This window comes from Macrobrachium rosenbergii, chromosome 37 (assembly GCF_040412425.1).
Source record: "Macrobrachium rosenbergii isolate ZJJX-2024 chromosome 37, ASM4041242v1, whole genome shotgun sequence".
Taxonomy (NCBI): Eukaryota; Metazoa; Arthropoda; class Malacostraca; order Decapoda; family Palaemonidae; genus Macrobrachium; species Macrobrachium rosenbergii.
This window is the reverse complement of record NC_089777.1, coordinates 29,344,812-29,372,568: the sequence shown is the minus strand read 5'-3', so window position 1 is coordinate 29,372,568 and position 27,757 is coordinate 29,344,812. Positions and strand designations below refer to the sequence as shown.

Here is a 27,757-nt window from a genome sequence, read left to right as displayed (position 1 = left end):
AAAACTACATAAACACATACTTCGGAATTTTAATGTAATCCATGCTTCCTAATAGTTTTGGTGCCATTGCGTCTACCAAAAGTAACACGAGGTTAGCGACAATGACAACCAGGAGACCGGCATCCTGAACAGCTGATGTTCCCGCTGGCCTGTCCCTTTGTCCCATCACCTGTACCATGACTAGGGCTTTATATCTACATAAGCTCTTACAAAGGGATCCAGTTGTCGAGTGTTTGCATGGTTACCATTGCAAAATAAACGTAGAAATTGATAATATTTTTAACAGACAGCAGCGAGGAAGTCTTTTTCCTTAAAGATAGTTTTGAGAATTCGCACTGAATGAACAAAGTATTTCCTGCAATCAGCCACAAACTCCCTTATGGACAAGGCGGGAATTTCAAACGCGCCAATCAGGGGAATAGGATATTGAGTTGACGCTCGAGGAATTAAATTCGGCGGTGGTGGCCTTACGTCGCAAGTACTAGTCTAAAGGGAAAAATAGATACGCTGCTCTTCTGTTTTGATAACTACGAAACTCACGAATAATATTTCAGGGTGAATTAAAGTCGTTCGTTCGTCAAAAGGACGAAAATATGAATGAAATTTCGGGATGTAACATTGAGGAACTATGCGGTAGAGGCTGGAGCCAATGAGCGGCGAGAGTGTTCGGTTGAGGGGGCGGAGTCCCGGGCAGCTGACAGAGCTCACTGAAGTTCGAACCCTTCAGTTGGCGCTCTCCACCCGCTGGGAAAAGGTTATTCTATGTAAGACGACTCATCGCACCTAAAATAATCGTGGTGGATGTTGATGTGAAGTGTATTGAAGGTGGCGTCGTGAGATAAAGTGTGTACGCGTAACCATACTGGTCTACAATGCCAGCCAGTAGTTTGTTTGCCGAAATGGAGCGGCCAACCCCGACTCCAAGCACCTCCTCCTCCACAATGGATGAACAAAGGGCACTGCAGCTCGCCCTCGAACTATCGTTACTCGGATTAAACAACGAATCCACGGTGCCCACGAGTGAACCTCCCGAGCATTTTGTAGTTCAAGGCTTGGATGCCGAAAGAGCTTCCAAAAGATCCCAAAATATGACGGAGTGTGTAGCGGTGCCCTCGTCCGAGCACGTGGCCGAGATCGTTGGAAGACAAGGTAAGGTCATTTGAAGGCCTTCCATCCTCTCTCAGCGCCTTTTCAAACACCTCAAGTTTTACAGTACCAAGGTCGCGAAATCGTAATTAATCCAGTAGATGTAAAAGAGATTAGGAGAATAGTGCATTTGGGATGAAAGGAATGGGAAACGTCAGGGTAAAGCCAAGGAAGGAGGCGGACGCTCTCAGGCTACCTAACAAACATTAGCCATCGCTTCATGATTGCAGTGGTGCCACGTTCTTATTTTCGCTTCTCATTCGTGTGGTATTTCACTATTCCCATGCAATTATCGCGTGGTATTCGTGTACCAGGTTGATGTAATTGCTCATTAACCCATCTAAAACGTAGCGTTTATTCAAAATAACGCAGTGCTCCATATCAGTGTGTGTGCTCTTGGCACATAGAAGGCTGCAGGCAGCCGAGCCCAAAGCTGCGCGTTGAACCGAGTTTGTAACATCGAATTTTTGCTTCTACCGGCGTGTAGGCGTTTACTGTCAACCGGTAGGATACATTTGCAAACCAGTTTATTACTGTTTTGGTTAAATAAACTCATCTCGATGCGTAACTTCGGCCGCCCAGATTTGACGGTCATGGGAAATCCTGTTGTGTAATCTGACTGGTCTTGTGTCCTTCGAATCAAAGCGTTGGCTTGGCAAGTTCGGTCAAGGCAGACACTCGAAATATTCGCTGCCGTCGTTTAGCTCGTTATCGTAATTGACGTCAGATTCCTGTTGCATCGACTAGTTTAAGTTTTCTAGGTCGATGGTTTTTATCGTGGAAATTTTCTAGGTCGATGGTAGGTTTTAATAACGTATGAATGTTAATGATTGGGATATACAAACAATCCCTAGTAAATGGGGATATACATCTCCCGGCAAGAATCATTATATCTGCATTTTGTCCAAAATAGGCCTATACTTTGCATTTTTCATTCCTATAATTTTTACATCAAATCCATAGGCCTAAGAGTCAAATTTACAATAATCATCTGTTGTAGTGGAAAACGAAAGACAGTTTGCTCCAAATTACCGGTCTGTCATGAAATTTGAATTTATTTCGTATTTGGCAAAGGATGACTCCTTGACTATTCGTCAATGGCTTTTATTTTTAAGTTTGCGCTGTATATGAGAAGGTAAACATGATTTAGCTAGGGATTGAGATTTCATGAATCGTAGGCCTGTTTCTGTAGATTTTTATTTATATAATTATGAATTATACTCACCTCTGAGAGTAAGTTATCCACAAGATATAGTGAATTCGATATTAAACTATTTCTGGCGTACTAGACGTACATGTACAATATATATATATATATATATATATATATATATATATATATATATACATATATAATATACACTATGTATATACATATGTATATATGTGAGTGCACTACGCCATAAATGTATAGTATGGAATTCCCTATAATCTTGGGATAACTTTCAGATGTAATTATAATTCGTAACTGCCTTTACCCCAATCGAGATTCTGATCTGGGTCTATGGATTATTAACTGATGGGTGTACGACTTGGACCATGCACCGTATAACAGTATATATATATATATATATATATATATATATATATATATATATATATATATATATATATATGTATAGTTGGTGTACCGTAATATAATATATATATATTTTGTATAGTTGGTGTACCGTACTAGCGTATATTTGTAAAAGTACACTAAGAGATAACTAAACATCATTCCGGTGCAAATAAAGACAACCAATTATTTAACATCCATTGGGAGTTAAAAATAAGCAAAATAATCAACATAAAGCTAACATTCGTTTCTTGTAATGTACGGTTTTAATGCAGTAAATTTCAGGAAGGTTTGCTGGTGAGCAATCCCAGATTTTATGGTAGGAGTGGTTGGGATTTGCACACGTCCACTGTGTATGTATATATATTATATATATATATATATATATATATATATATATATATATATATATATATATATATATATATATATACATACATATATATATATACACATATATATATATGTATTGTGTATACATATATGGTTATGTGAACCCCGATCTTTTTTGTTTAATCAATTTATTTCCCCAAGATTATGGTTTCCTTTTAACCACAACGCGCATACGAAGGATCCTAGAATGCATAATGTATTTGTTTAGAAGTTCTTTATGATTAGGTCACTAATTTTATTTTCCTGACCTTTTTTCCACTGGTTTTTTATTTGGTCGGCATTTTATTCCATTGATTAGTAGTTTTTTGTAGGTAAAACACACACACACACACACACACACACATATATATATATATATATAAATATTATATAAATTTTTGACACTGACCGATGTCAGTAAGTACGGTAGTAATTTTAGTCGTCAGCAATGTTCTTAATTTGAGAATTTGTCATAGTAAAAGTCCTTTATGGCGGCAGTTGTTGTGGTCTACTGTTCACATAACTAATGTAAATTCGCAAGACTTGCTAGTCCGGCAACTGTCAAGTTGCGTGATCTATGTCTGAATTGGGGAAGGGCCCAATCTTTTTTTACCAAATAGGTTTTTTTTTATGAAACTTTAACTCGAAATAACTTGAGTTTTAACGAAGCTTGCTGGTTTTGTTTAAATATTTATACAGATTCTTTTGATGATATACACTGATTTTTTCCTTGGACATTATCTTGTTTTTGGACTGATGGGGGTTGGTGCTCCCAAAAGTTACCTCGGCCTCACACTTGAACGACTGGCTGGAAGCAAAAACTGGTCTAAGTAAAGGTCATCTACCACACCCGTCGGTCTTCCCCCTCCCTATCTGGTCTCCCCTCTACCCAGCCCCTTCCCTTTCTTGGTCTAGTTTGCTCGTTAAGGTTAGACGTTCTATGCAGAAAGTAGAAGTTTTACATTCATGAGTGCAGGTATGTCAGTTCTTTACGTGACCTGTAAAATGGGGTTGAATGAAGAAATTTCCTTCGTCCAATTTCGATCATTTGCACGAGGTTACACGACTGGGGGGGTACCTTCCCAATTTATGATTACAGTTTTGTGCCGTCATTGAACCCATTAGCATTTTCCTTTCGTCGGCTAAGCAAGCTGCGTTACCCGGTCAGCATGAACTGCTGATGTCCCAGGGCATTGGAGTTGCAAGAGTAGACCTAGATGCTGAAATGTATGAATTGGGTGTTATTTGTTGCGATAATAAGCTGTATTTTCGTTTTTATATTAAGTTTCTCGTCCAGTTTTTTCCACTTATATTTAAGGCACGTTGTATGCCAGTATCTCCAGTTTAGTAGTTAGGTCATTTAGCATTCTCTCTCTCTCTCTCTCTCTCTCTCTCTCTCTCTCTCTCTCTCTCTCTCTCTCTCTCTCTCTCTCTCTCTCTCTCTCAGATGTTTGAGGTTTTGCTCTGATAGGAATATTGTTTTATACTTGGGGATATTTTGTAAATAAGGTTTTTGGTATAGTGTCATTGGCATAGTTTGTTGCCTACATGTATTTGGGTTTCATAACTTTCAGTCGTGTCAGGTGAGCTTGCCCGTTGTACCTGGTCTTTTCGTGACTTTGGTTGTTTCATCTTGAATTGTACTCGTTCTAAAGGTTTAAGTAGGGTAAAGTGCCTTGCTGTGTACGCAATTAACCTGAAATCCAAGCATTTGGTTTCTTGTGCTCATCTGAGAGTTTGGTATGCATTTCCTGAAGTTTGCTCGGTGCTTGACACACAAACCTTGTAATTTTTGTGCATTCTTTGCAAATTTTGTGGTTTCCACGTGAAACTGAACGAGAACGCTTTAATGGGATATTTTACTGGTGATATTTTCTTATATTGTAGTTTGTTGTTCAGTGTTTCAGCTTGCGTTGAATAACCCTGAAAACGTATAGGATTTGCCTCAGTTGAAAGTTATAATGTGAAAAGGATTTTTTTTCTTGATGCATAAACTTCTCTACCAAGTGCATTTTCAGTAAATCACTTATTCCTGGCATGACGTTTCTCTTGTTGCTAGTTAGGCCATTTTGTGAGATTCAGCACCTCGCAAATGCCGTCATATCTACTGATAAGAGAAGAGGGACGGGTTTTGATAATAGGTCACCCGTAGTGTGCATTTCAGTGTCCCGTTCTTGCGCCAGATCAAGCACAGGCATTCTTGACGACGGCATAGAGTAGCCTAGCACGATCACCCTCTTTCAAAAGTAGTCCAATTCTTTCTCGTTAATGGGGTTAGTTGTCTGTGTCCCTACCTGTTCAACTCGCCACGATCTTCTCTCTTTTTTTCTGGTTCTTCCTCAAGTTGCGTTTGTTGAGCTGTGATTACTCTCACTTTCGTCGTTGGTTGCCAGTCATGGCGTGCGTACCTGGTTTTGATAATCTGCAGTGTTCCATTGATGTTATTTCCCATCCGGTTTATTCCCCTTACTTCATCTACATATACTCATCGAAGTCAGCCTTTAGCAGTTGCCTCGTGTGCTTTTTCTCCCTGTGCCGATTGAAAACGAGTGAATGTATTAAAAAGCCAGCGAATACTTGCCTTTTCAAAGGCTTGAACGCGAATGCCATCATGAGTCATGTTTGGTATTGGGCAAGTGCTTAGCATCGTTTTGTTTATTTTGATCAAGCCATTCTTTGCAGCGATCGCAAGTTGTTATTGCCAAATTCGAAACGATTTAGGTCACCGCCCATGTTTTTGGTGTGCAATGGTTTCGTCTACTTAAAAAGGTCAGTTGACTATGGCTAGACTAGGGCATTTTCGCCCTTGCGGTGTGGTGGCACAACGCACTTCCTGGATCGGCGCGTGCTCTGTAACGTTTAGGCGAAAAGTTGTATCAAACCGGTCTGCAACTGGTGTTGTTTGCTGGACGCAGGGATGGTTTTTCGTTACCTTGGACTTGCTTTTAAGTTCAGCTGCGTCTCTAAGACGGAACACCAGTATACCCTTTTCACTGGAAGTTCAAATGAGCCGTTTTCGTCTCGGGTCAGACTTTCACCTCAACGTGAATTGCTCAAAGTAAGAGTTGAATGCGTTAAGTAGGACATTTTTCCAATTGAAATGATGAATGGCCGACCATATGGTAATGGCGGCAATTACCTTTGCTCATTCTGCCATACATTAGGTCTGAGATGAGATGTCCCGTACTCTCTCTTAATTGTGATTGTGGTGTGTTGTCGTAAAGCACCATTCAGGTAGTTCATGGTCATCACTTTCCCTGTCGTTGCCACTCTGTGCCAGGGCTCCTGCTGCTGCTGCATCAGCTCTCTCTCTCTCTCTCTCTCTCTCTCTCTCTCTCTCTCTCTCTCTCTCTCTACGGAAGCTTTGGAGGAGTTTTGTTTCATCCTTACTGTTTGTGACTTTAGCACCATATGCTTAGGTCTGTTGTTCTCCAGTTGTTTACCATGAGAATGAGGTTTTGCTGATTGAACCTACTTCGAATGTTATCTCTGGCCAAAGGCGTGAAGTGTTATGGAAAGTGGATGCTGCTGTCAGCAATTGGTTAATTGGTCGTGGAGTCTGGCGCAAAAAAGGGTCTTAACGCTTTGACATTGCTCTTTGATGCCAAGTTCATTCATCGTTTAAATTGGATGATATTAACAGAACACAGTAATGGTGGCAAAGTACTGCATAATGGTGATTAGTTGGACAGGTTTTGAATTAACGGATGAATAGGACACTCTGGAAACCAACGCTTTAATAAGTGTTGGTTGCTACACAAAGAGCAGGGCTCAGTACTGTTGTTTATACACACTATAATATATATATATATATATATATATATATATATATATATATATATATATATATAGAGAGAGAGAGAGAGAGAGAGAGAGAGAGAGAGAGAGAATTTGTTTCTTTACACACATACATACACATATATATATATATATATATATATATATATATATATATATATATAGAGAGAGAGAGAGAGAGAGAGAGAGAGAGAGAGAGAGAGAGAGATTGAATTTCATTTCCATGTAGGCCTAGGTCAAAAGTTACTTGTTCCATGTGTATGCTTGCTTGGGATGTGCTTTACCTTGTCCGTTCTGGGAAAGTGTCATGGCCAACTTCCTTGAGTATTGGCGGCGAGATCTTGGGTGACACCAGTGGTAGTGCTTGGACCTGTTTTAGGGAAGGATGTATGAAATACGGATATACCAGACTTCGTAACGTCTCATATCTCGGCCACGGTTGCGGGCAATATTTGCGTGTAACAGAAACACACTTATTTTTAGTGTGGTCTTGTTGCATAATGGATATATAGTTTAAGGACTAATTCCATCTTATATTACCGAATGTAAAATTCCTGGTATGTTTTTACAATTAGTATAACAAATTTCGTCAGTATCAGTTGTTAAGCCTTCAATGACAGATCCTTTTTACTTTATTCCTTTATGCTAAAACGAACTTCGCCTATGCCTGTACCCGTTTCATATAAAAAGTCGCGACTGAAGCAGCTGTGACCATGTTAAGTAGGGGTGAAAGGCTTTGAATATTCGTTTCGTATAGCATTTATACAACGGTTAACGAATCTGGGACCTCCACTGTTTGCTTTAGAAAACCTTTGCACACACATTCACTCACTCACTCGTTCTCCCTCCCCATAGATTGATGATGGCGGATTTAGCTTGCTCAACCGGTTATATAGCTTTTGGTGGGAGGGGGTATCAGTGGCGTGATCTATGATTAGGTTCTTCTTTTACAATGTACAGTTCGAGATTTTTAAGTTGTTGAGCCTGGTTTCGTTCGTTATTCAAAGGACTTCAGTTGGACCGCACTGTGAGAGACGACTAAGCTGTTGAGTTTTCGTTTTCCGCCATGATATATGAAAGGTTGGCGAGTGAGTTCGTCTCACTTGTGAATATGTGACTGATAATAATAGTAATAATGAAATTGCCAAAGCTTTGACGAGGGAAGGTCAAAGGTTAGGTCGAAGGAACGGAGGTGTCGGGTAGCATCTCCCTTCCTCCTCGTTTATCCCTACTTGACCTGACGTCGTAAATGGTGATTGATGGGAGTTGCCACTTCTACCATTGCTGGCCATAACACATTTTCCTCTGTTAGATATTTGAGGGTGGATTTACGGTTCATTGCGACTTAAAGCACTTAATGTCAGGCATTTACCTTGTTGGTGCAAGGGGGAAGATTGGTTATTATTGTGCAGACCAGAATGCCTAAGTACTACAAATGAAAAAAGTAATGTGCTCTTTAACTGACTGTTCCCCCTGCTGGTGAGTTTCATAAGAGTAGGATCCATTTCTTTATTTTTATAATAATAATGTAGTAATGTTGTTCCTTTATCAGTGGAGTTATTTGGGTGCACATTTTCTCACAAAACTACATGTTCCGCCCTCTGTAACCTTCTCTTGACGAGAGACACAGGTTGTATTCTCGCTACCTCTCTTATGGAACACTGGTCCACAGGAACCGAGGCAGGCTTATGCTGGGGTACTTCATCAGGCTTCCGTAATGGCAGTGAATTATGGCTAAACTAGATAAGATGAAGGGATCCCATTCTCTTTTTGTTTCTCATCTTCCTCCTGTTCTTCCATCACATTCTTTTTCTCTCCAGATACTATTTTCAGCCCCCCGTTTTTGTACGGCAGCGGAATTTTCCATCATGATGTTCATAAAGTGAGTCCCCTGTTGCATTTCAGTTCGTGAATACATTATCTGAAGGGTAGAAATCTTGTTTTCAGTGATCTAATTTATGTGAAGTGCGCCACTCCAGTGACGGATTAAAGTTGAACAGTCATGCCGTGTCCCCCTCGTCGTCATAGGAGAATTTATGTAGAGGGTTTCTTTTGTTATAAATGAACAGGGTAATCTTAGAATATACATGCATGTCATGTGACAAAGCTCAAGTTCAATTTTGTCTTCTGAGACGCCTAATACTGATTTTTTTTCCCCCTTACGCACCTAAGATCGATGTCTAAAAGAAGAGTTGGACGGAGTCGATATTTCAAGCTGTATTTCCCAGACTCAATGCCCAGCTCTGTCTCTTTCCTTTTCTCTTTTTCTCTGGATACCTTTCAGTTCAAAGTAAAAACATTAAGCAGTGACTTCTAGTGTTTGACCAGTTATGTCAATCCGCTGAATAGATAATACTGGATCATGTTTGGCAAGCAAGTGTCACATTTTATGCTTCTAAGATGATGGGCATGACGAAAGTCACGTATTTATGCGTCGGACTGTCATTGTCGCACGAGAGAGAGAGAAACTATAAAAGTAGTTTTTAAGTGCTATTCCGAGTGAGGGAGGAGGAGTGCTTTAGGCCAAGTTTAGCTTGAGGTCCTGTAAGTAGGCTGCAAAGAGATTACCTGTAACCCAGTTCTTCAAGAATTGTATTTCACCACACTCCTATTAGAGCACTTTAACGTCGTACATTTTCTTTTAGCGTTAAATCTAATAGTAGGTTATTACTTGTAATCTCTTAGTATTTTCGTAATCGCGTACATTACTGATTTATAGTTTTTGTTCATTTACCCCGTGTTATGCAACTTTTGCAAATGAAAGTATAATGATTTTAAAAACATCCTGATCACCCCCTCCCCCCCCTCAAAAAAAAATCGTCTCCCCGAAAAGCAGTGTGGTAGCTCTCTGTAACAAATAGAATGAGAAGTAATCGTCAAGACTTGGCAACAACAGATCATGGTAGGTAGGTAGGTTGGTAGAGCAGAGAAGGGGGTGGCTCCCGGAGGGGTAAGGCTCGAGTTACGAAGAGCTGCAGCAAGTCTCTATCTGTACAGGAAAAAGTTACGAACAAAACACATTGTTAAATCTTCAGGGTAAATTAAGCCAACACCTTATGCGCTGAAATGATAATCCTTCAGCGCATCAGATTACAGTTTTTGAAAGTTTAGGATTGTTAATAATTCCTGGTAGATTACGGTACACTGTTTCGTTCATTCCTTTTCTTTGTGTGTCATATTCATATCCGTATACTAGAAATATGTTGACCAAGCGAGAGGTTGTTGGTATACGTTTATTAAGCTACTTGATAAACATAGCTTGGCCCTTGCATAAAAGTCCGAGTTGACATCATGGGGCGTTTGAATTGGTTTGATTACTTTTGCCTAAAAAATTCAGGTAAGGTACACTGAGGTAACATTTAGATTATTTACAGAAAGCACCTGATGTGCAATTGGGTTTTGGGAATCCTGTTTGTGGAGAAAAGGCGGTTATCTTTATATGCAGGCATCTTTAAATTTCAGTAGTTCTTCATTGGAAGGGTGGGTAGAGCTCTCGGCTAGCACGCTGTTGGCCCAGCGTTCGACTCTCCGACCGGCCAATGAAGAATTAGAGGAATTTATTTCTGATGATAGAAATACATTTCTCGTCATAATGTGGTTCGGATTCCACAATAAGCTGTAGGTCCCGTTGCTATGTAACCAGTTGGTTCTTAGCCACGTAAAATAAATCTAATCCTTCTGGCCAGCCGTAGGAGAGCTGTTAATCAGCTCAGTGGTCTGGTTAAACTAAGGTATACTTAACTTTAATTTTCAGTCCAGCAGTTTATGAATATTTCTCACTGGATAGGGATTTCTATGTAACTTTTAAAGAAAATGAGGTGAGGTGATCTGTAAAAAAACCTCACCTCATTTTCTTCTGCTTTCATAGTTATAGACGAAGCCTTGACATGCTTTTTTGTCGATAGACTTCTTGTCTGCTGTGTTCGCTTTGGCGTAGACTTTTAGACAGTGGAGCCAGAGGATTGTAGACTTACGGCCATAGGTAGGATAACGGGGAGAAATTTAATTACAGGCGTTTCCTATTGTGGTCATGTGAATGGAATTAGGGTTATCTTTCTCCCTCTGATGATGATGATCACTGTAGCTCAATGTGGACTTTGTAGTACAGATCCGCTTGTGTAGGGTTAAAGATTTAAACGAGGTGTATTTCTAAGTATGTTACTAAGTAGCCTTATCATAATTTTTCCCTTAAAGCGATTCGCATTCTTATTCCAATCAGTTTGAGTGTTTATTAGTATATCAGCCTGTTTTGCCGTTAGCCATAGCTGTAATTCTTATCTGGGAGTTATGGTTGGTTGGTATAGAGTTAGACCATAGTGTTACCAAGACTAGAAATGTGGGAAGCCCCACGATTCTTGGCTCGTGGGTGTTGGTAGTTTGAAGTTTTGTATTTTTCGGTACTTCTTTTACAAGGGTAACTAGAATCATCCGTTCTTTAATTCGTTCATATCGGGTACAATTAATGTGTGATTGTATGCCAAAAATGGACATAAATCCTGCTTGTATTAGGGCATTTGAAGGAAGTTCATATTAATAGTTTTATTCGTAAGTTGTAGTAATTTTCATGTATCAAAAATACTGTTGATTTATTATCTAATACGTTGTATGATAATTAGGAAAGTTTTTTTAACAGCCATTTCCTTTGTTGAACTAGCATTCTTGCATGCGTAGAGGTGGTACAATGATATTTTGGTGTGCCTGAGGAAAGGAAAATCCTTGCTGTTAGCGTCAAACGGTTCTTTTATCAGTCAGCGTGATTAGTTTTATGAAGAAGTATGACTAATGTTTGTTTGGTGTGTTTACACTTTCCTGTCTAGGTTTCCTCCTCTGTGAGTGAATCAGCACTTCTACTCTTGACATATTCGCTACTATTACCATGATGTGACGTTTCCATGAAGTAATTAGTATTACTTAATACGTTGTTTGTTTTATAACCAGATCCAGTTTTTGAGTAGATATCGAAGAATGCTGCTTGTTTTATGGGTTTGCTCATGCAGATTTTATATGTAATATATATATAATATATACACGTATGTATAATAATGGTCAATTGTGTTGACAGTATACGTGAAAGATACTCTCTTCCCCATCCCGAGTCGGAGACTTTTTGGCAAGCCTGTTGTGTATATTGCCTCGAATTCCGCGTTAATGGGGTAGTTTTCGTTTTAAATTTGTCAGTTGTTGGCACAGTCGCATCTTTCCTGTTCCCTTGCTCTCCCGTTGTCGTCCAGATTTTTGTTCTGCGGTGGGTGTTGATTGGTTAATTTTGTTTCTACAATAATGAAGATGCTTAATTCCTTTTCACGAGGAGTGGCTGTATTCATAGGTTTGTATTTACGAGTATGACAGATGCCGCCAGATTACTCTGATTTCAAAGAGTCGTTTCTTTCCGTCCATTTACGATTTTTTTTTTTTTAGGAACATGACAGCGTCGTGCGAAGATCGAGGCTGGGGAAGCCACCGCTGGTGGTGGTGGCCGGGAAGAAGGGATATTTGGCAAGTGTGGGTTTATTTCTCCTACTACCACGTGGCTCCGCGTTTTAACTATAAATAGCCGGTGTGTGTGATATTGCGGTCGCTAAGGTCTGAAGTCCCTTCTCGAGACCCGCCAAGAAGATCCGTACGAGGCTGGTTCATAAGGACGAATTTTGCTGCATTAGTATATTCTGTTTTGATTGTGCACAAAGGAAAGGTGTGTTGCATGTTGATGTCAGATGTACTCAGTGTGGTGTGTATTTTCAGCAGCCTTAGTTCGCAAGGCTGTAAGACGATGCCCCGTCGTTTGGCATTTTATTATATAATCCGGTGCAGTACATCAGCGAATATTGATATTGTTGAGCATTATTGTTAAAAAATTTCAATCTGGATGCTCTATGAGAGATTGTTGCTGGTTAGCATTTTTTAAGAACTGTTGTTGGTGTATTGGAAATTGTTTCTCTTGGCTAGGTTTTAGTATGCGGGCGAAAAAGTAGGTACACATGGACGGTTGTCGATCTCTCCAATGTGAAGGAAAGAGCTAGGGTGTTGATTACCTTCGGCACAGGTGTTTTTCCTTGGGGCTCTTTCTTCCGGTGATTTTGTAGCGTCCCAAAACCGTATACATTCCCTCAAGTTTGTTATTGTTAACTTTGTTTTTTTTAGTTTCTAGATATAATCAAAGGGTTTTTTTTTTCTTTAAGGGTACGTGCCAAATACTCGTAAAGTTTACTAGAATACCAACGGAGAAAGGCCTGGTTGACTCAACAGTGAAGACTTGTTCAATATAAGGTTGAAATTGGCTCATACGTTTTTCCTATTTTCATACTAAAGAGCTAATTATACCTGTAATTCCTTAATAATATTCATCAAAGCCTCTGCAGACCTGACCCCGTTGGCTGCAAGGTTTTTGCTGTAGCCTTTTTTTTTTTTTTTCATGTAATGCCCAGCCACAGATGCCCTCGAGCCACTTGTCCCATCCCGTATTCCTTCGTCTCCCCCTTGTCCGCTTGCAGTCTGTCGGGTATTTTACAGCTAGAGCCTCCCCCAGCAGCCGGTCATTGTCTAGACCTGTCCTAGACAGGGCCTCTGTAAACCCTTAAACCGATCCCCACCCCCCAACCGATCTCCACCCCCACTCCTACCCCTACCCCCTCCACCTTTTAACCTAGTCCATCCAGCGTCACCTTACCCTCCTAACTCGCCCCTTTCCAGTGCACCGCCCTTTCTGGCTTCAACATTATGGTTGCTGCCATTCATTACTGGTTTTCATCTTAGGTAGCCTATAGGTGGGTGGGTGTAATTGGGGTAGGGGTAGGGCCATTCAGCGTTGTGCAAGGTATTCTCTTTAAGGCATGGGACTACCGATTGGCTGTGTCTCCGGTCTGGTGGGTTAATTTGGCTATGTCGGCTTGGTTATAAATTTTATGCCTTGGCCTAACGATTGTATGTATGTATATGTATTATATATATATATATATATATATATATATATATATATATATATATATATATATATATATACATATATATATATGGCGTGATTGGTTTTCTTAGCCTTCCTTTTCATATATATTTAGAAAATAATTATTTCACTTTTTAGAGTTTTAAAGACCTTATAATCAGTTTTTTTTTTTTAATTTTGAAGTTCATGCTGTATTATAAGACGTAAAAATAGTAACTTAATATTGTGAGTATTTGCTCTCTCTCTCTCTCTCTCTCTCTCTCTCTCTCTCTCTCTCTCTCTCTCTCTCTCTCTCTCTCTCACACATGTTTGTACAGAGTACATCTTCAGGCCAGTAATTGGAACATCGCATTTTGTTTTTGTGGATTTCATTGTGAAGATAATCGCGCCGGGTGTTTATGCAAACGCAAGGTAGCTGCCAGATGATCAAATATACTGAGGTGCATCTTGTACCTCCCTAGTACCTGGCGTGAGACGAGAGTCGTGCTCTGTAATATTCTGTTGCAGTGGTATAAACTTCCTCAGTTAATTTCTTTGTCACCTTGTGTTTTGAGGATGTTTTATATAAGAGACCACGGATTTGTACACATTAAAACTGGCAGCCATCGTAACTCAACTTTTGGGCGACGGATTAATGTTGAAGATGGTTTGTTGAAAATTAAATGAATGCAATCAATGCTGCACCTGTTTTTCGTTGTGTGACGTCATTGTACATTCCTTAAGTATGCGACATCGCCTTGTTTTAGCTTGAGGCTACTAGTTTTTATGCATGCGGTGATGAATCGTATATTTTTCATTTACACCTTAGTAAATTGTATGGCACTCCATTTTTAGTTTTTTTTTTTTTTAGTTCTTATAATCTTGTGTAGTTCATTTTTTAAATTTTGAATTGCAGATCACGGCCGATTTGCGAATACGAGAACAATTAAGTAAATTGGAGTATCGCTGGGAAGTTTGTCACACCTACGGTCAGTTCGTTTTTGTAGCTAAAGGAAAGAGTATACCTAAATATGCGTCAGTGAATGGCTCGGTAACACAGTAGGATGGAGCGGGACGGGTGATGGCAACAGCCGAGTGTTCATTACCTTTTGACATTTGTAGCAATCGCCGGTTCAGTATCTCGTTCTTTGCTTGTTCTTTTGAGCGTATAAAGGTCGCTGATTGTGTGAACTAAATCTCTTCGTATGCTTCGTCCGCAAGATTTTTTTGTTTTGCGTGTGTGAACCAGTTGCTTCGTCATTCTTTATCGCTGGGTATCTTGTTTTTATTTGAATATCATCGCTATTGTGTTTTTATTTCACGTTGCTGTTCATTTTCCGTTTTTTGAAGTGAGTAAAATGGTTGTCTTGTCCGTTTAACTTGGGAGCTGAGATTAAACGGAATATCTGTATTCTTTGATCTGGGCTTTATATAATCGAGTCCCCGCTACCATTCAGTCGTGGTCTCGTCTTCCACCTAACCAAACCCCACGTGAATACGTGTTATGCACCATTCAGACTTAGACCTGATATGAACTGAGCGTAGATAGGCTGATGATGATAGACCTGATAAGAACTGAAGTGATATAGGCTGATGATGATAATAGACCTGATAGGAACTGAGCTTAGATAGGCTGAAGATAGACCTAATAGGAACTGAACTTTAGGTAGGCTGGTGATGATACACCTGATAGGAACTGAGCTTAGATAGGCTGATGATAATAGACCTGATAGGAACCGAGCTTTAGATAGGCTGATTATACATCTGATGGGAACTGAGCTTAGATAGGCTGATGATGATAGACCTAATAGGAACTGAGCTTAGGTAGGCTGATGATGATAGACCTAATAGGAACTGAGCTTAGATAGGCGGATGATAGACCTGATAGGAACTGAGCTTTAGATAGGCTGATGATGATGATGATGTAGTGTTCAAGGGCCCGTGTGACCATACTTGTTCAGGAAAGAGGGGATGCGGTCAAGGGAGGGACAGTTTGTTTTGAAGCCGGACGAGGATTATAGCGGGCACAAAAGTAGGATTTGCTGTCGGGAGACTGCCGGTGAAAAGATCGCGACGACTGTTTGACTTGTCATACTGCTCAAAGGTGATTCGCTCACATTTGAAGAGCTGCTATAAAATGATGGGTTTGGTTTTGGATGTTACTTGGCTTATATTGTCGTTAGCCTCTCTCTCTCTCTCTCTCTCTCTCTCTCTCTCTCTCTGTGTGTGTGTGTGTGTATGGGTTTGTCAGTAGCTCAAGTTTGATAATGTCCATTTGGTTGTGGTTTGGGATGTTCCTTAGCGCTCTCTCTCTCTCTCTCTCTCTCTCTCTCTCTCTCTCTCTCTCTCTCTCTCTGTGTGTGTGTCTGTGTCAGTAACTCCAAGTTTTGATAATGTCCATTTGGTTGTGGAAATAATATCACGACAGGCGACGTCGACGTAAAAACTTTCCAAAAGAAGATGCGACTAAAATGAAGTTTCGTCATCAGTGTTAGTGTCCGAAGGATGGCGGATTGGGGAGGCAGATTCCTCAGGATATCCTGGATGGGAGGAAGGATGGGTAGTTCCGCTGGTGGTGGAGGCGACGACTCTCATGTGGTGGAGAGAGTCCGAAGTAGGTGGGTGCCTAGGGGAGGGGTAATAGTGCTAGTGTCTGTGATGGTAGGGTGAATGAGTGAGTGGGAGAGGATGTTGAAGTCAGACGTGTACCTCCTCCTCCTCCTCCCTGCTCCTACCCTCGGTCGATCTACAGTCCTACACACACACACACACACACACACACACACACACACACACGGCCTTCAGTCGTTCTCCTGTTTTGTCACATCTGTTCCTTTTCGTATGGGCGGGCTGTTTTCGGGTAAACGCTTGTTGTTGCTACCGCCATCACGTGGCTTTGAGGTTCCGTAAAGGAACGCTGTCTATCTGGCTTTGTGGCAAAATGGATGTAGGCTATGTATAATAATTGAAAGGCATTGTCTGGGCACCTTCACTTTAGATAGGGGTTTCGCGTGAAAGTTAAATCCAAGTTTTTGTCATCAAGAAATGATGCTTGGCGGAGGTAATTTGTGATTGAAATAGCTTTACTTGATAATAGTATTTCCTCTTCAAAATAAAGCGTTGCAAACTTGACTTAATTTTTTTGTCTTTTTTGATATGGTACGAGGCTATGCGTAGATATTTGAATTCAAATATTCACAATTTTCATTTTCAGTGTTGGTACCTGATTGTATTTGTTTGAATGCATAGCATTAATCTATGGGTCTCAAGGAAGCCTCACAGAATTATTTGAAAACCACATAGAGACGGGCAGTCAAACCTTTCCAAGGATACGTAGAAAGTAAAGAAAGACTAAACGAGATAGTAATGGCCAAGATACAGTGTACAGAGAATTGAAGGTTAATTTAGTTTTTTGTGGTGATGTGAAGTTGGAAAGGGAAGAGCCTAAATTGGCACGGTGCCAACGTAGACAAGAAACTGGTCAAGTCTCGTCAGTAATGCCTGACCTTGTGGACCTTGGTAGAATTACAATTTAATGTATCTTGTGTGTTTTTTGTACATTTGTAAATTTATTATTTTTAAATACTTATGAAGTTGTATTGAGAGGCTCCTGCCTGCATCGAACAGAACGTCTGCAGAATATTCTAATGATTCTTTGATTCCTTAATGAATAATAAATTATGACAGCAGTGAAGGGCCGGGGGCGGGAGCTTGATCATTTCCGCGGATGGGGTGGGGGGTTATCGGTTTCGTACTCAGAAGAGGACGTGTCGTACAGTAACACTCCACTGCGTGTCGTCTTAAGGTCGTCAATCTCTTGTGATGCTCAAGGGTTGTAGCTTCTAGAAAGACACGTGATCGCGCAAGACTTTTCCAGAACGTGCTTGAATGATCATGGCCGTTTTATTAGGTTACATTAAATGGAACAGCGGCTGTTGAAATTGATCTCTTAAAGGAAATAGTGGATTAGAATGACGAATGGTTTCTTGTAGAGGCTTAGGCCTATGGCCATCTACGTTAGAGGAAGTGGTTTGTTTGAGTGATATTGCCGTGGCCTTGTTGTTGATGGGTTTTAAGGTCTTGTGTGCACCTTTGGTTGGCTTGGCCGTAGGTTGCGTTTGATTAGTGTCGGGTAATTGTTGACGCGGAGGGGTGAAAGTTGGTTGGCCCTTTATATATTTAGTCGATGGTACTTTGAAAGGAAAATGAAGTGCTAAAAGCATTTTTTACAGCTACTTTGATACTTAGTTCTTTTCATGAAGATACACATTATGTAAAGGAAAGCTTAAGGATGGTCTGTATTCATTGTCACAATTTGTTTTTATTCCGTAGTGGGGTAATGCCGTCAGTGCACCTCACGAGGTGCACTGTAGACATTACTAAACGCTCTTTGCATCGGCCCTTCGGCCCCTAGCTGCGAATCCTTTCAATCCTTTTACTGTGCCTCCTTTCACATTGTCTTGCATCTTTCAAACCTACCTACTCTCCAGCGCTGAATGACCTTACAGGTCCCAGTGCTTGGCCATTGCTATATTCCATGCCATGCCAGTTTCTTTTTATTTTAAAACCTGTCCATTAGATTTGGAAAATAATCACGCTGTCGTCCGCAACATGTGACAGTTGGAAAGAACCCATTACGTGAGACTGTTTGTTCTTAATCATCTCCGCAAGTTCCCGAAACGAATTATGGGAAACCATGTTATTCGCGGAACTTGCCCCACTACTGGAGTAGCAGCAGCGCACGAGTCACGAAGCAAAGGCTCTTCTATAGGTCGATTCACGGTGTTTTATTCATGAGTCACTACATTTAGCCCTGAATATGAGTCAGAAGATTCCCTCCCACCCCCTACCCACCCCGCTCTACCCATTTCAATCCCCAGCGAAAAGGTTAGTACTAAGGAGGATCCTTTTTGCAATGCTCACGTGAAAGAGTTGGTTATATCGACGAGTTTTTTTTTTATGAGCGTCTAGAATGAGTCAGGAATTGATAAGGCACTTGTGTGGTGTCATTTTCATGTTTTATCTTTTTCTCTTCAATTTATGTATGATGTGAAGCTGACGTGGGATGTCTTATTAATTCTCGACGTAACGGTGAACGCTTCCTATTTATACTCGAGTATGTTTATGTATATATATACATATATATATTGTATGAGTATGTATGTATATATATTGTGTATGTATATATACATATGCATATATATACATACATATACCTATGTGTGTTTGCATTAAATTTTCGTCAGTTAAAAAATCAGTGTTGCACACTTTATCACGTTCAAAGTACAACGTTTTTATTATTATTTTGACCGGTGAACATCTATGATTTCAAAACCAACAGATTGTCGTACATGGGTTTTTTTTTTATTATTAACTGTAAGAGTAGTCAACGAACCCATTATACTCTACATCGTGGGAGCAGTGCGAGTGTTTTATTTTGTTGATGTATCCTCCTGGTGCAGTTGGAGAACAAATCTAGTATCGAGAGAGTGACGGTGATAATAGCCCGAATCCTTATTCTAATCAGTTAGCGAGTTTTGCTTATCCGGAGAGAGAGAAAGAGAGAGGTGGGGGGAGTGGGAAGAGAAAGGGGGGTGAGTTTTCATTTTATGTAACTGTACTCGTGATAGTAACATTTTAACAGGTCAACGAACGACGCTCGAGATGATGCTAGTTAGCTGTGTGCGTTGTAGGCTACGTTTTCTGCAGACAATGGCAAAAGCTTGTTCATTGACCTTGGCCTTGTCTGGCTTAAAAAACCTTGCGAATGATTTTCACCTCAAGAATGACTAGAGATGTTCTGGATGATGGATTTGAGTCTTTCTTTCGTTCACTCTTTCTTTTTAACGATAAACTCTAATTGTAGTGGAGTTGAAAGTGCATTTTCCTGCGGTTGTCTGTGTTGTGGATGTTTACCGCAAGTCCGATGGTGTCTTGAAAGGACAGGTTAACGACACTCGCTCCCTTCCCCAAGACTGCCAAGCTGGTGATGCTTAAAACTACGTCATTGTTTTAACACACACACACACATACACACCACAGTGATTATAATCACCCTGACAAGTGTGTGTGATTGTGACACAACACACATGTATATATATATATATATATATATATATATATATATATATATATATATATATATATATGTATGTATGTATGTATGTAACAATGCGTCGTCAACATAACTATTGAAAGATGATTAGATTCTTTAGAGTAGTTGTTTACCCGTTTAGTTTCCCAAAAACATAAGGGATATACCGTACATCGCAGTGGCGAGAAAGGTGACATTGATGCTCCTTCAGTCTGAGAGCGTAACTCGTTTTTATATATAAACAGATTAATCCGCCTTGGTAGTTTTTAGCATGATCTGGAAAATATATGTTCATTCCATTTTCATTTTGTTTTAATACTATTATCTGAAGATATATTTGGTCCCAATAGGGGCCACCTTTATGATTTCACAGATATAGTTACTGTCACTCACACGGCAAAACTATGGATTCACACCAAACCATCAGTATCCTTGAATATAAAGCTCTAAGTGGACTTACTTATTGGTCTGCATAAATAAGAAGAAAGGAAATCCTTAAATTCATTATACTACTTATGCATTACTTTAAGTGTCCTAAGAACCATGTAAAGAAACTGACGATAACTTTATTTCAGTCACAAGCATCGATTGAATCGTTTGTTTTTGTACTATTAAGATTTTTGTTGAAGGTTCAGGCTTAGTGGTGTAACGATTAGGGATTTTCTGCCAAGTGTTGTCGACGTCGTGTTAGCAAGTGCTCAATATGTCGTTAACATATGCAGGGAGGGGATGCATTTAACTGTGGGAGAAGTGCAGAACTTTTTCCCAGTATCAGTTGTATAGATTTTTTCCCATTTTTGTTCTCAGGATGCCGATTATATATTTTAACATTTGGCGATTAATTTTTCATCTATCTGAATATTAACTTTAACAGACAGATATCGTTGTTTCATTCTTCTATACTTTTTAATTCATTTTTTTTATCCACTATTTCCTATGTAAGACTGAGTCTAAAATAGCGCAGGGGTTCTTCTTTACTAAACGTCGTATACTGCGTATTTGTGCAACTCTCATATATGTGAGTACGGATCTCGTTCTTAGTTTCTGATGTGGAATATGCTCAATATAAGTCAATGGTTTTTGTTATAGATTATATTGATAGTTATTTCTGCTTATCTCTCAGATAATACTTTTGATAACAGTGTATGTTGCGTAGAGACCAGTTGTTTTATACTGCATAACCTTAGCATTGTTCGTATGACCTTGAAAGGCTAATATTTTTATTTATTTAATTTTTTTGGTTACAGGGAATTAACGTTATTGGCATTAATCAACTTAGCAAACACACCTAGAGTTACTAGGGTAACCTTCTGAAGCTTTAGCGATTCTTAAAAAAAAATTTTTGGTGAACAGTATAATATGCACAGGTGTGTGTGTATAACGTAAGCCAGTTTGGAACTGTTGCACTTGTTTACTCGTTTGGTTATGGCCCATATGGTGATATTTGTATTTTTCATAATTATATTGGTTTAAATTTCCAAATAACTAAAAACAAAATACTTAGATTTGCAGTATCCCCAAAAATACTTAGATTTGCAATATCCCCAGCTCTTCGTTGGGAGAGTCGGTAGAATTGTGGGCTAGCACTCGCTAGGCCCGAGTTCGAGTCTCCGGCCGGCTAATGAAGAGTTAGAGGAAATTATTTCTGGTGATAGAAATTCATTTCTCGCTATAATGTATTTCGGATTCCACAATAAGCTGTAGGTCCCGTTGCTAAGTAACCAATTGGTCCTTAGCCACGTAAAATAAGTCGAATCCTTCGGGCCAGCCCTAAGAGAGCTGTTAATCAGCTGTGGTCTGGTTAAACTAAGATATACTTTAACTTTTTTTTTTTGCAATATCCCACTAACTTCATGGGCCGAGGCAAACATTTTGCAGAGACCCATGTTATTTTCAAATAGTCTAGCAACTTTAACCCCAACATGCTAGATCTCGGACGTAGTTTAGTTTCAAGAAGTTTTATTACCTGATAATTGGTAGTTATTACTTCGGCCTCTGAACTGTCTAGACTCAAGGTCGTTGATGTCAAGTCGGGCTTGGGTGTCACGACCTTGGGATTGTGTATTTAGAAGCGGTTGACGGCCGATCACGAGAAGTCTTCTTCTGAACCCCCATTCCTCCCTTTGTGTCTGGAGATGTTTTGCTTCGTCGACGATTAAAATGATCGAAGTGGTGGTTTTTTTCTGTTTCGTTTCGTTACATGCGTTTCTCTCATTACTGCGGACGCGATAGTACCTAGGTTATACGTCGTCTCTCTCTTTAAGTTCTGTTACGTTACGTTACGTTTCTTATATATTCTCCGAAGCCTGCACGATCCCATGAAGCAGAGATTTGTATTAAAAGGTTGACAGTAATCTTTGGGGACGTGTTGCGAGCCCGGTCGAGAGGTTTAGCTAAAGGTTTGTGTGTGTGTGTGCGCGCGTGTGCGCGTGTTATCACACACCAGCCCGCATCCATTTATAGGAGAGTAAGAAGATAAAATGTCAGTAGCCAGCTTGGTTGGATATTCCATTTTTACACTGTGATTTTGGATATCTGTGCCAGTTATTTCATTGTTTTTTAACCTTTTGAGTAGGTAAAGCGTATGAGATACGGGTTGCATGGGAACATGCTGTCTTGTTGCAGTTTTCATTTTAATATTATACTAAAATTATATTTAAAAAAAAACTATTTTCATTGTTTTGCCATTTCGTGTTTGTCGTAGTGGCAGTTGGCACCGATCCGCTAGCCCTCTCCTTGGGTTTGCCCAGTGACGGATTGTATGTGTGTGTTTGTTCGTGCTTACTAGTAGTGAGTAATTGATAAGGCATGTGGTGACGGCTGCCCTCAGAGTAGCAGCAGTGCTGTGCACATACGTTCAGAACAGGATACGTCGTGATGATAGCCGTGGATGTCACAACGTGTCGAAAGAAACTTAGCGGAGCACTTACACTTTTCAGCATTGATGTAATTGGTACTTGGGAGTTAGTCAGTGGATTAACAATCAGTTGCTGGTGTTTGTAAACATCCTAACGAACGTGTAGTTTTTTGAGGGGTGAATGTGTACAGTCAGTGGTTTACATATATTGCTGCGGTATCTATTTACGCGTAACCCTAGGTAATATGATGCAAAACGGTCAAGAACAAGTTTTATACGTAGCTTGCAGCCTCGTGTTAGAACTGAGCGTCACTGCAATTTTTTTTTTTTTTTTTTTTTGTACATGAATATATGAGAATGATTGCCCATAGTTTCCCAAGTGACAAGGATTGACGTCATCAAGCAAATAATTTACCCTTTTTCAGGGGTTGGGGAGGGTATAGGGGTGTAAAGGATTCTGTGACCCTGGGACTTCTGAGAGTTGATAAGTGTCATTCCTGGAAACATTCTTTTAGGTTTAATTTGTTTTTTAGGTTTTATTTTTTTTTTTTTATAGAAAGCAGGTTACATTACCATGTTTGGAGTTGTCAATGAGCTTTTCAGTGTTCATTCCCACATACGGTTTTTACCTTTTGAATAGATTTTTATGTTAATGAGAGAGCTGTTTTTTTTTACCTTGGCGATAGAAAATAAAACAATAGTTTCACATGTCAAAGGCAACATGTTTTAAATAGTTAGCCCACCCTTACATTGCACGATTTTCCAGTTGCACAGACAGGGAGGGTTGGAGAACGAAAAGAAGAGGTGATTTATTTAAACACGTTCTATTTGAATAGACTGAATACTTATTTACATGAAATAACTTGAGCCACGTATTTATCACTCGCATAATATTTAACCACAAATGTTGGCAATGTAACAGGGAATCGTGTTTGAAGTGTATATTTTTACACGCTCGTTTTTACACCAAGAAGACAATTTTCTTTGATATTTCAAGAGCATTAGTACACCTTTAAAAAATTCTTGGCATCCATTGTTATGTGCTCGCGCCCATGCCAACGAATACCGAAAAGTTTGCCCATCTCAGCGAAACTTTTCCAAGATGTTAGGTCTTAAGGGTAGAGCCACGTGATATGCAATGTATGCACGCTTATGCGAAATGTGTTGGTATTCAAAATCAGCTTAATTTACATTATTAGGGTACACATGAAATTGCTGAAGACGTTATTGTTCACTGATACAAGTTCCAGATTTATCCCACAAATGAAAGGTTTCAGAATAAGATTTAATGCTGCTTAAACTATCAAAGAAACAACTAACCTTACACACAAACAAATGACCGAGCATTCTGTTAACTTGAAATGTGAGTGAAAAGAATGCCCGGGTACGGAGAAACCCAAGGACTCCTACTACTAACCCTGTGGAACACCGGTATGGGGCATCGATGATTTGCTTGATACAAGTTTATCTTTTTTTTCTTTATTTCTTTAGTTTAAGTTCTGTGGTCTCGTTAGTTGATGATAGCTCGAACCAACGCTAGGAGGTGCACGGAGAAGGAAATGGGTTGATATTGTTTTTGGGTAGGGGAGCCTTAAAAGAAAGCGTTGGTTTGTTTGACAGCAGCAAAAAGGAAGGTCAAGGATCACAGGCGTCTTGGGAGACGGGAGGGGGATGGGACAGAAGTAGAAGAGAGGGAGGGGAGCGGGAGACAGCCCACCTCTAGACAGTTGTAAATGTCTGGAGTGCGATTAAATCGCCATAAAGCCCAACTGGTAGGCTTATGCTTAGGCTTCCTTTTCTTTTTTCTCTTCGGGAAGAAAGGAAGGGTGGAGGTAGGCTCGCGCAGGGCGTTGTCAAGTTAAAATAGACAGCCTTGAGAAATTTTCGGCCGTCAGTAGCCGCTCAAACAGAAGATACATCTTTGAAGTAGGCGTTCTGCAATGTGAGTTCAAGCAGAATTTTCCACGCAGGTATGCTTGAATTTTTCATAGCAACAGGAATTGTTTTAGGCCTATTTATAACCTGGGTTCCATCAAGGTATCCTAACAGGAAAGGTCACAACTGTTTGACAGATGGTCTTGGGAATGGGAAAGGTATGCGTTGTCCGTTTTCACGATGGCGACTTTCATAAGCAAAGAAGCTTGGTGGTATAGATTTACAGTTTTAGCTCCTCCTGTACACAGCTCTCATGGTTGTAATGTTTGATTGACGTGAATTTTGAATGTTTCTAATATTCGAGTATCTTCTTACTGATTGTTATTATAGGAATTTTTGTACAGCACACTAGACAATAAATATTGTGATCACTGACCTGTCAGTTTTTAAATGCAGCCTCCGTGTACATGCACCCGCAAGCAGTGTATGTGATAACTATGCCCTTTTCAAGCGGTCGTAGATGAAGGAACTGGAAATGTTTTGCGCAGACCGAGAGCTCGATAGTAGATAGCCTAAAACCAGTCTTTGACGAGCAGTCATTAATTGCGAGTGTGCGCTGACTTTTTTCTTTCTTTCTTTTCTACTCGTGCATGTGTGAAAAGGTCAAAATGTTCGTCGAAGAGTGAATGGTTAGGAGAAATGCTAGACCAGAAGGCCCCTCCCATCCCACAACCCCACTCCACCCCGCCCATCTTAAATGGCGGAGTTCTCGATGCGATATGATCCACTGGAGCGGATCGTGCTGTTGTAAAATGTTAGTAGTACATTATAAGTGCCAAGCGAAAGGGACGAGTTCGGGCCATTTTTTGTTTGCTCCCAGGTTTTAAGGTTTCTGGACTAGGTGATACGTGTATAAGAATTTTGAGAATAGGTAATTAATTGTTGTTGGGTTAATAACCATTCTGTTTGCAAAATGGTGCTTTCAGCGTTCGCTTTGCTTATGTACATACTGCTTTTACAAGACCAAACCTTACTGTTCGTTAAAGCTGCAAGCTTCTTTTTAGAAGTCAGGAAACCCGTAAAAATAATTATCAGTCTTGAGTATCTGTCGATTTGAATGCGTGATGGGAATAAATATTGTACTGTGGTTGATAATGTACTTTACTTTAAACCACTTATCGAGAACAGCTCTTATTTTCGTATAGGGAAGTTGCTTTATAACCGTAAGGGCGGCCATTGTGCAGGTGGGTGTGTGTGGTTTGTATGTGCTGATGGATGCATTCATGTGTTCATGCAAGTGTAATACTCGTGATATTTACCCAGTGTTGTTCACTGTGAAGGTAATCTTACTAACTGCATCCTTAATTAGATAATGAGTTTGGGAACGAACAAACCCCCGAGTGACGTCAGGATAAATGAAGATGAGCCAGGGAAGGAGAGAAGATGGTCGGGTGGCTTGCTCGGGGATGAGTGGTGGAGTAGGAGGGCGGGAGTCACCTCCCGTAGAAGGACGCCGCCTCCTGCAGTTGCTAGTGAAAGGGAAAAATAATCAAGTAGGAGAAGCTAGGCTACTACTACTACTACTACTACCACCACCACTACCCACCTTACTGGTGAGCGGGTGGTCAAGGGTCAAGTCGGTAAACCTTCCTCCATTTTGGGGACCTTTTTAACAAAACCCCCGAAAGGTTTGCAGCTTAGGGAACGGTCTTTGTTTAATGGTTCTGGTAAAAGTTGTTGTCCTGAGAGGTCTTCCTCATTACTGCATTCGAAACCACTTTTTAAGATGGTGGGTAGTAGTTGTCCTTTATGGCAAGAAGGAAGTTGCATATATTATTTCATTCCTTTGTTCCGAGTAGAAAGTAAAACGGGTAGGTTATACTAAGGTTTTATTTTTTCTTATTTTGAAATTTATTGTACGCATAGCCTATTAGGGTATAGTTGAAAACAAAATCTGTCAAAACTTGGCAGCCATATAATTATACAAAATTATGTTATCAAAAGTAAGTGGGATTCTTCTCTCTCTCTCTCTCTCTCTCTCTCTCTCTCTCTCTCTCTCTCAGAGCAGCATTAAATGCACCAATTGATGCATGAATGAGGGGAGCGCTGTCAATTTATTGGTTTCGGAGGTTAGACGGGGTGAGGAGCATGTACGAGTTGAATTGATTCTGACACCGTTAACACTTGCTGTCCTCAAGAATTAGGTAGCGTATTAGTAGAACTGACGTGACATTTTGTGGAGTGATTTTGATGTATTTCCCCTCGGAATGATAGTGGAACCCCAAAATTTTCTCTCCGTCGCAACGGAGGCTCCATGAAAGGACGATAGATCTATCTGCAGTTTCGTTAAATTAGAATGTTATTGTAAGGTAAATTTTGTAAGAGTAGTATGATATAGTTGATTATTTTAAAGTGATATTTTTAGAATGCTTGTAAGCTTGAAATCGCCTTCCTCGTACAGTTTACTAGGTCGGGCCCTGATGTGGGAGCGTGTCTCCCGGCCACTCAAGAAGATTACAAGCGATTGAGCTCCATGCACGTGGGTCGAGGTTGCTATTCTGGGGATGCCTATCTTCCCCACCCTTCTCCCACCCCCCCTAACCTAGAAGCCTTACCCTATCCTCTTCATCTCTCTGGAATGGGACACACGGGCTCTTGACTTTCTTGGGATAAGTAGATTGCATTGCTGTTTAAGAAAACATGCTTAAAGAAATGAACGTATTTAGGACAATGCTTAGAGAATTTGTTGTTTGAAGGCTAGGGGTTCTAAGGGAAATAACTGCTTTTGAAGTCAGTGCTTTGTTTTTAATTTACTTGATAGTAGTAATAGAATATTTTTATAAGCTCTGCATCAGCAGTTTTATCAAGAGAGTTTATTGATAATTGAGTGAGTTTTCAAAACAAGGTGCGGTTTTAGAGTTATTCAATTGGCATTCGCTGTATTGGTTCTTACGCTCGGAATTACTCATGCTGGGGTAGTCAGTAATCAATGTTCCCCCTAACTCGTTCTAGAAGTCCGTGTGTGTGTGTGTGTGTGCGCTCTAGCTTTAATCTTGTTTTGCTTTAGCTCGTCCTTGAATGCAGATGAGTAAGCAGCGTTACGTACTTTGTCGGTGGTTGCTCTTCATTAGTTGGGGT

The 27,757-nt window shown here is 40.1% G+C and overlaps 1 protein-coding gene across 1 annotated transcript in view; it reads left to right on the top strand.

Annotated features, from left to right (window-relative positions):
• Positions 1–412: 412 nt before the first annotated feature.
• The window catches only part of LOC136825440 (RNA-binding protein MEX3B-like), a 130,601-nt gene continuing 103,256 nt past the window's right edge, over positions 413–27,757 (top strand). Inside the window, exon 1 of the mRNA XM_067081883.1 lies at positions 413–1,149. Within this exon, the coding sequence (XP_066937984.1) occupies positions 873–1,149 (277 nt within the window). The 5' untranslated portion in view covers positions 413–872. The remainder of the gene's footprint in view (positions 1,150–27,757) is intronic.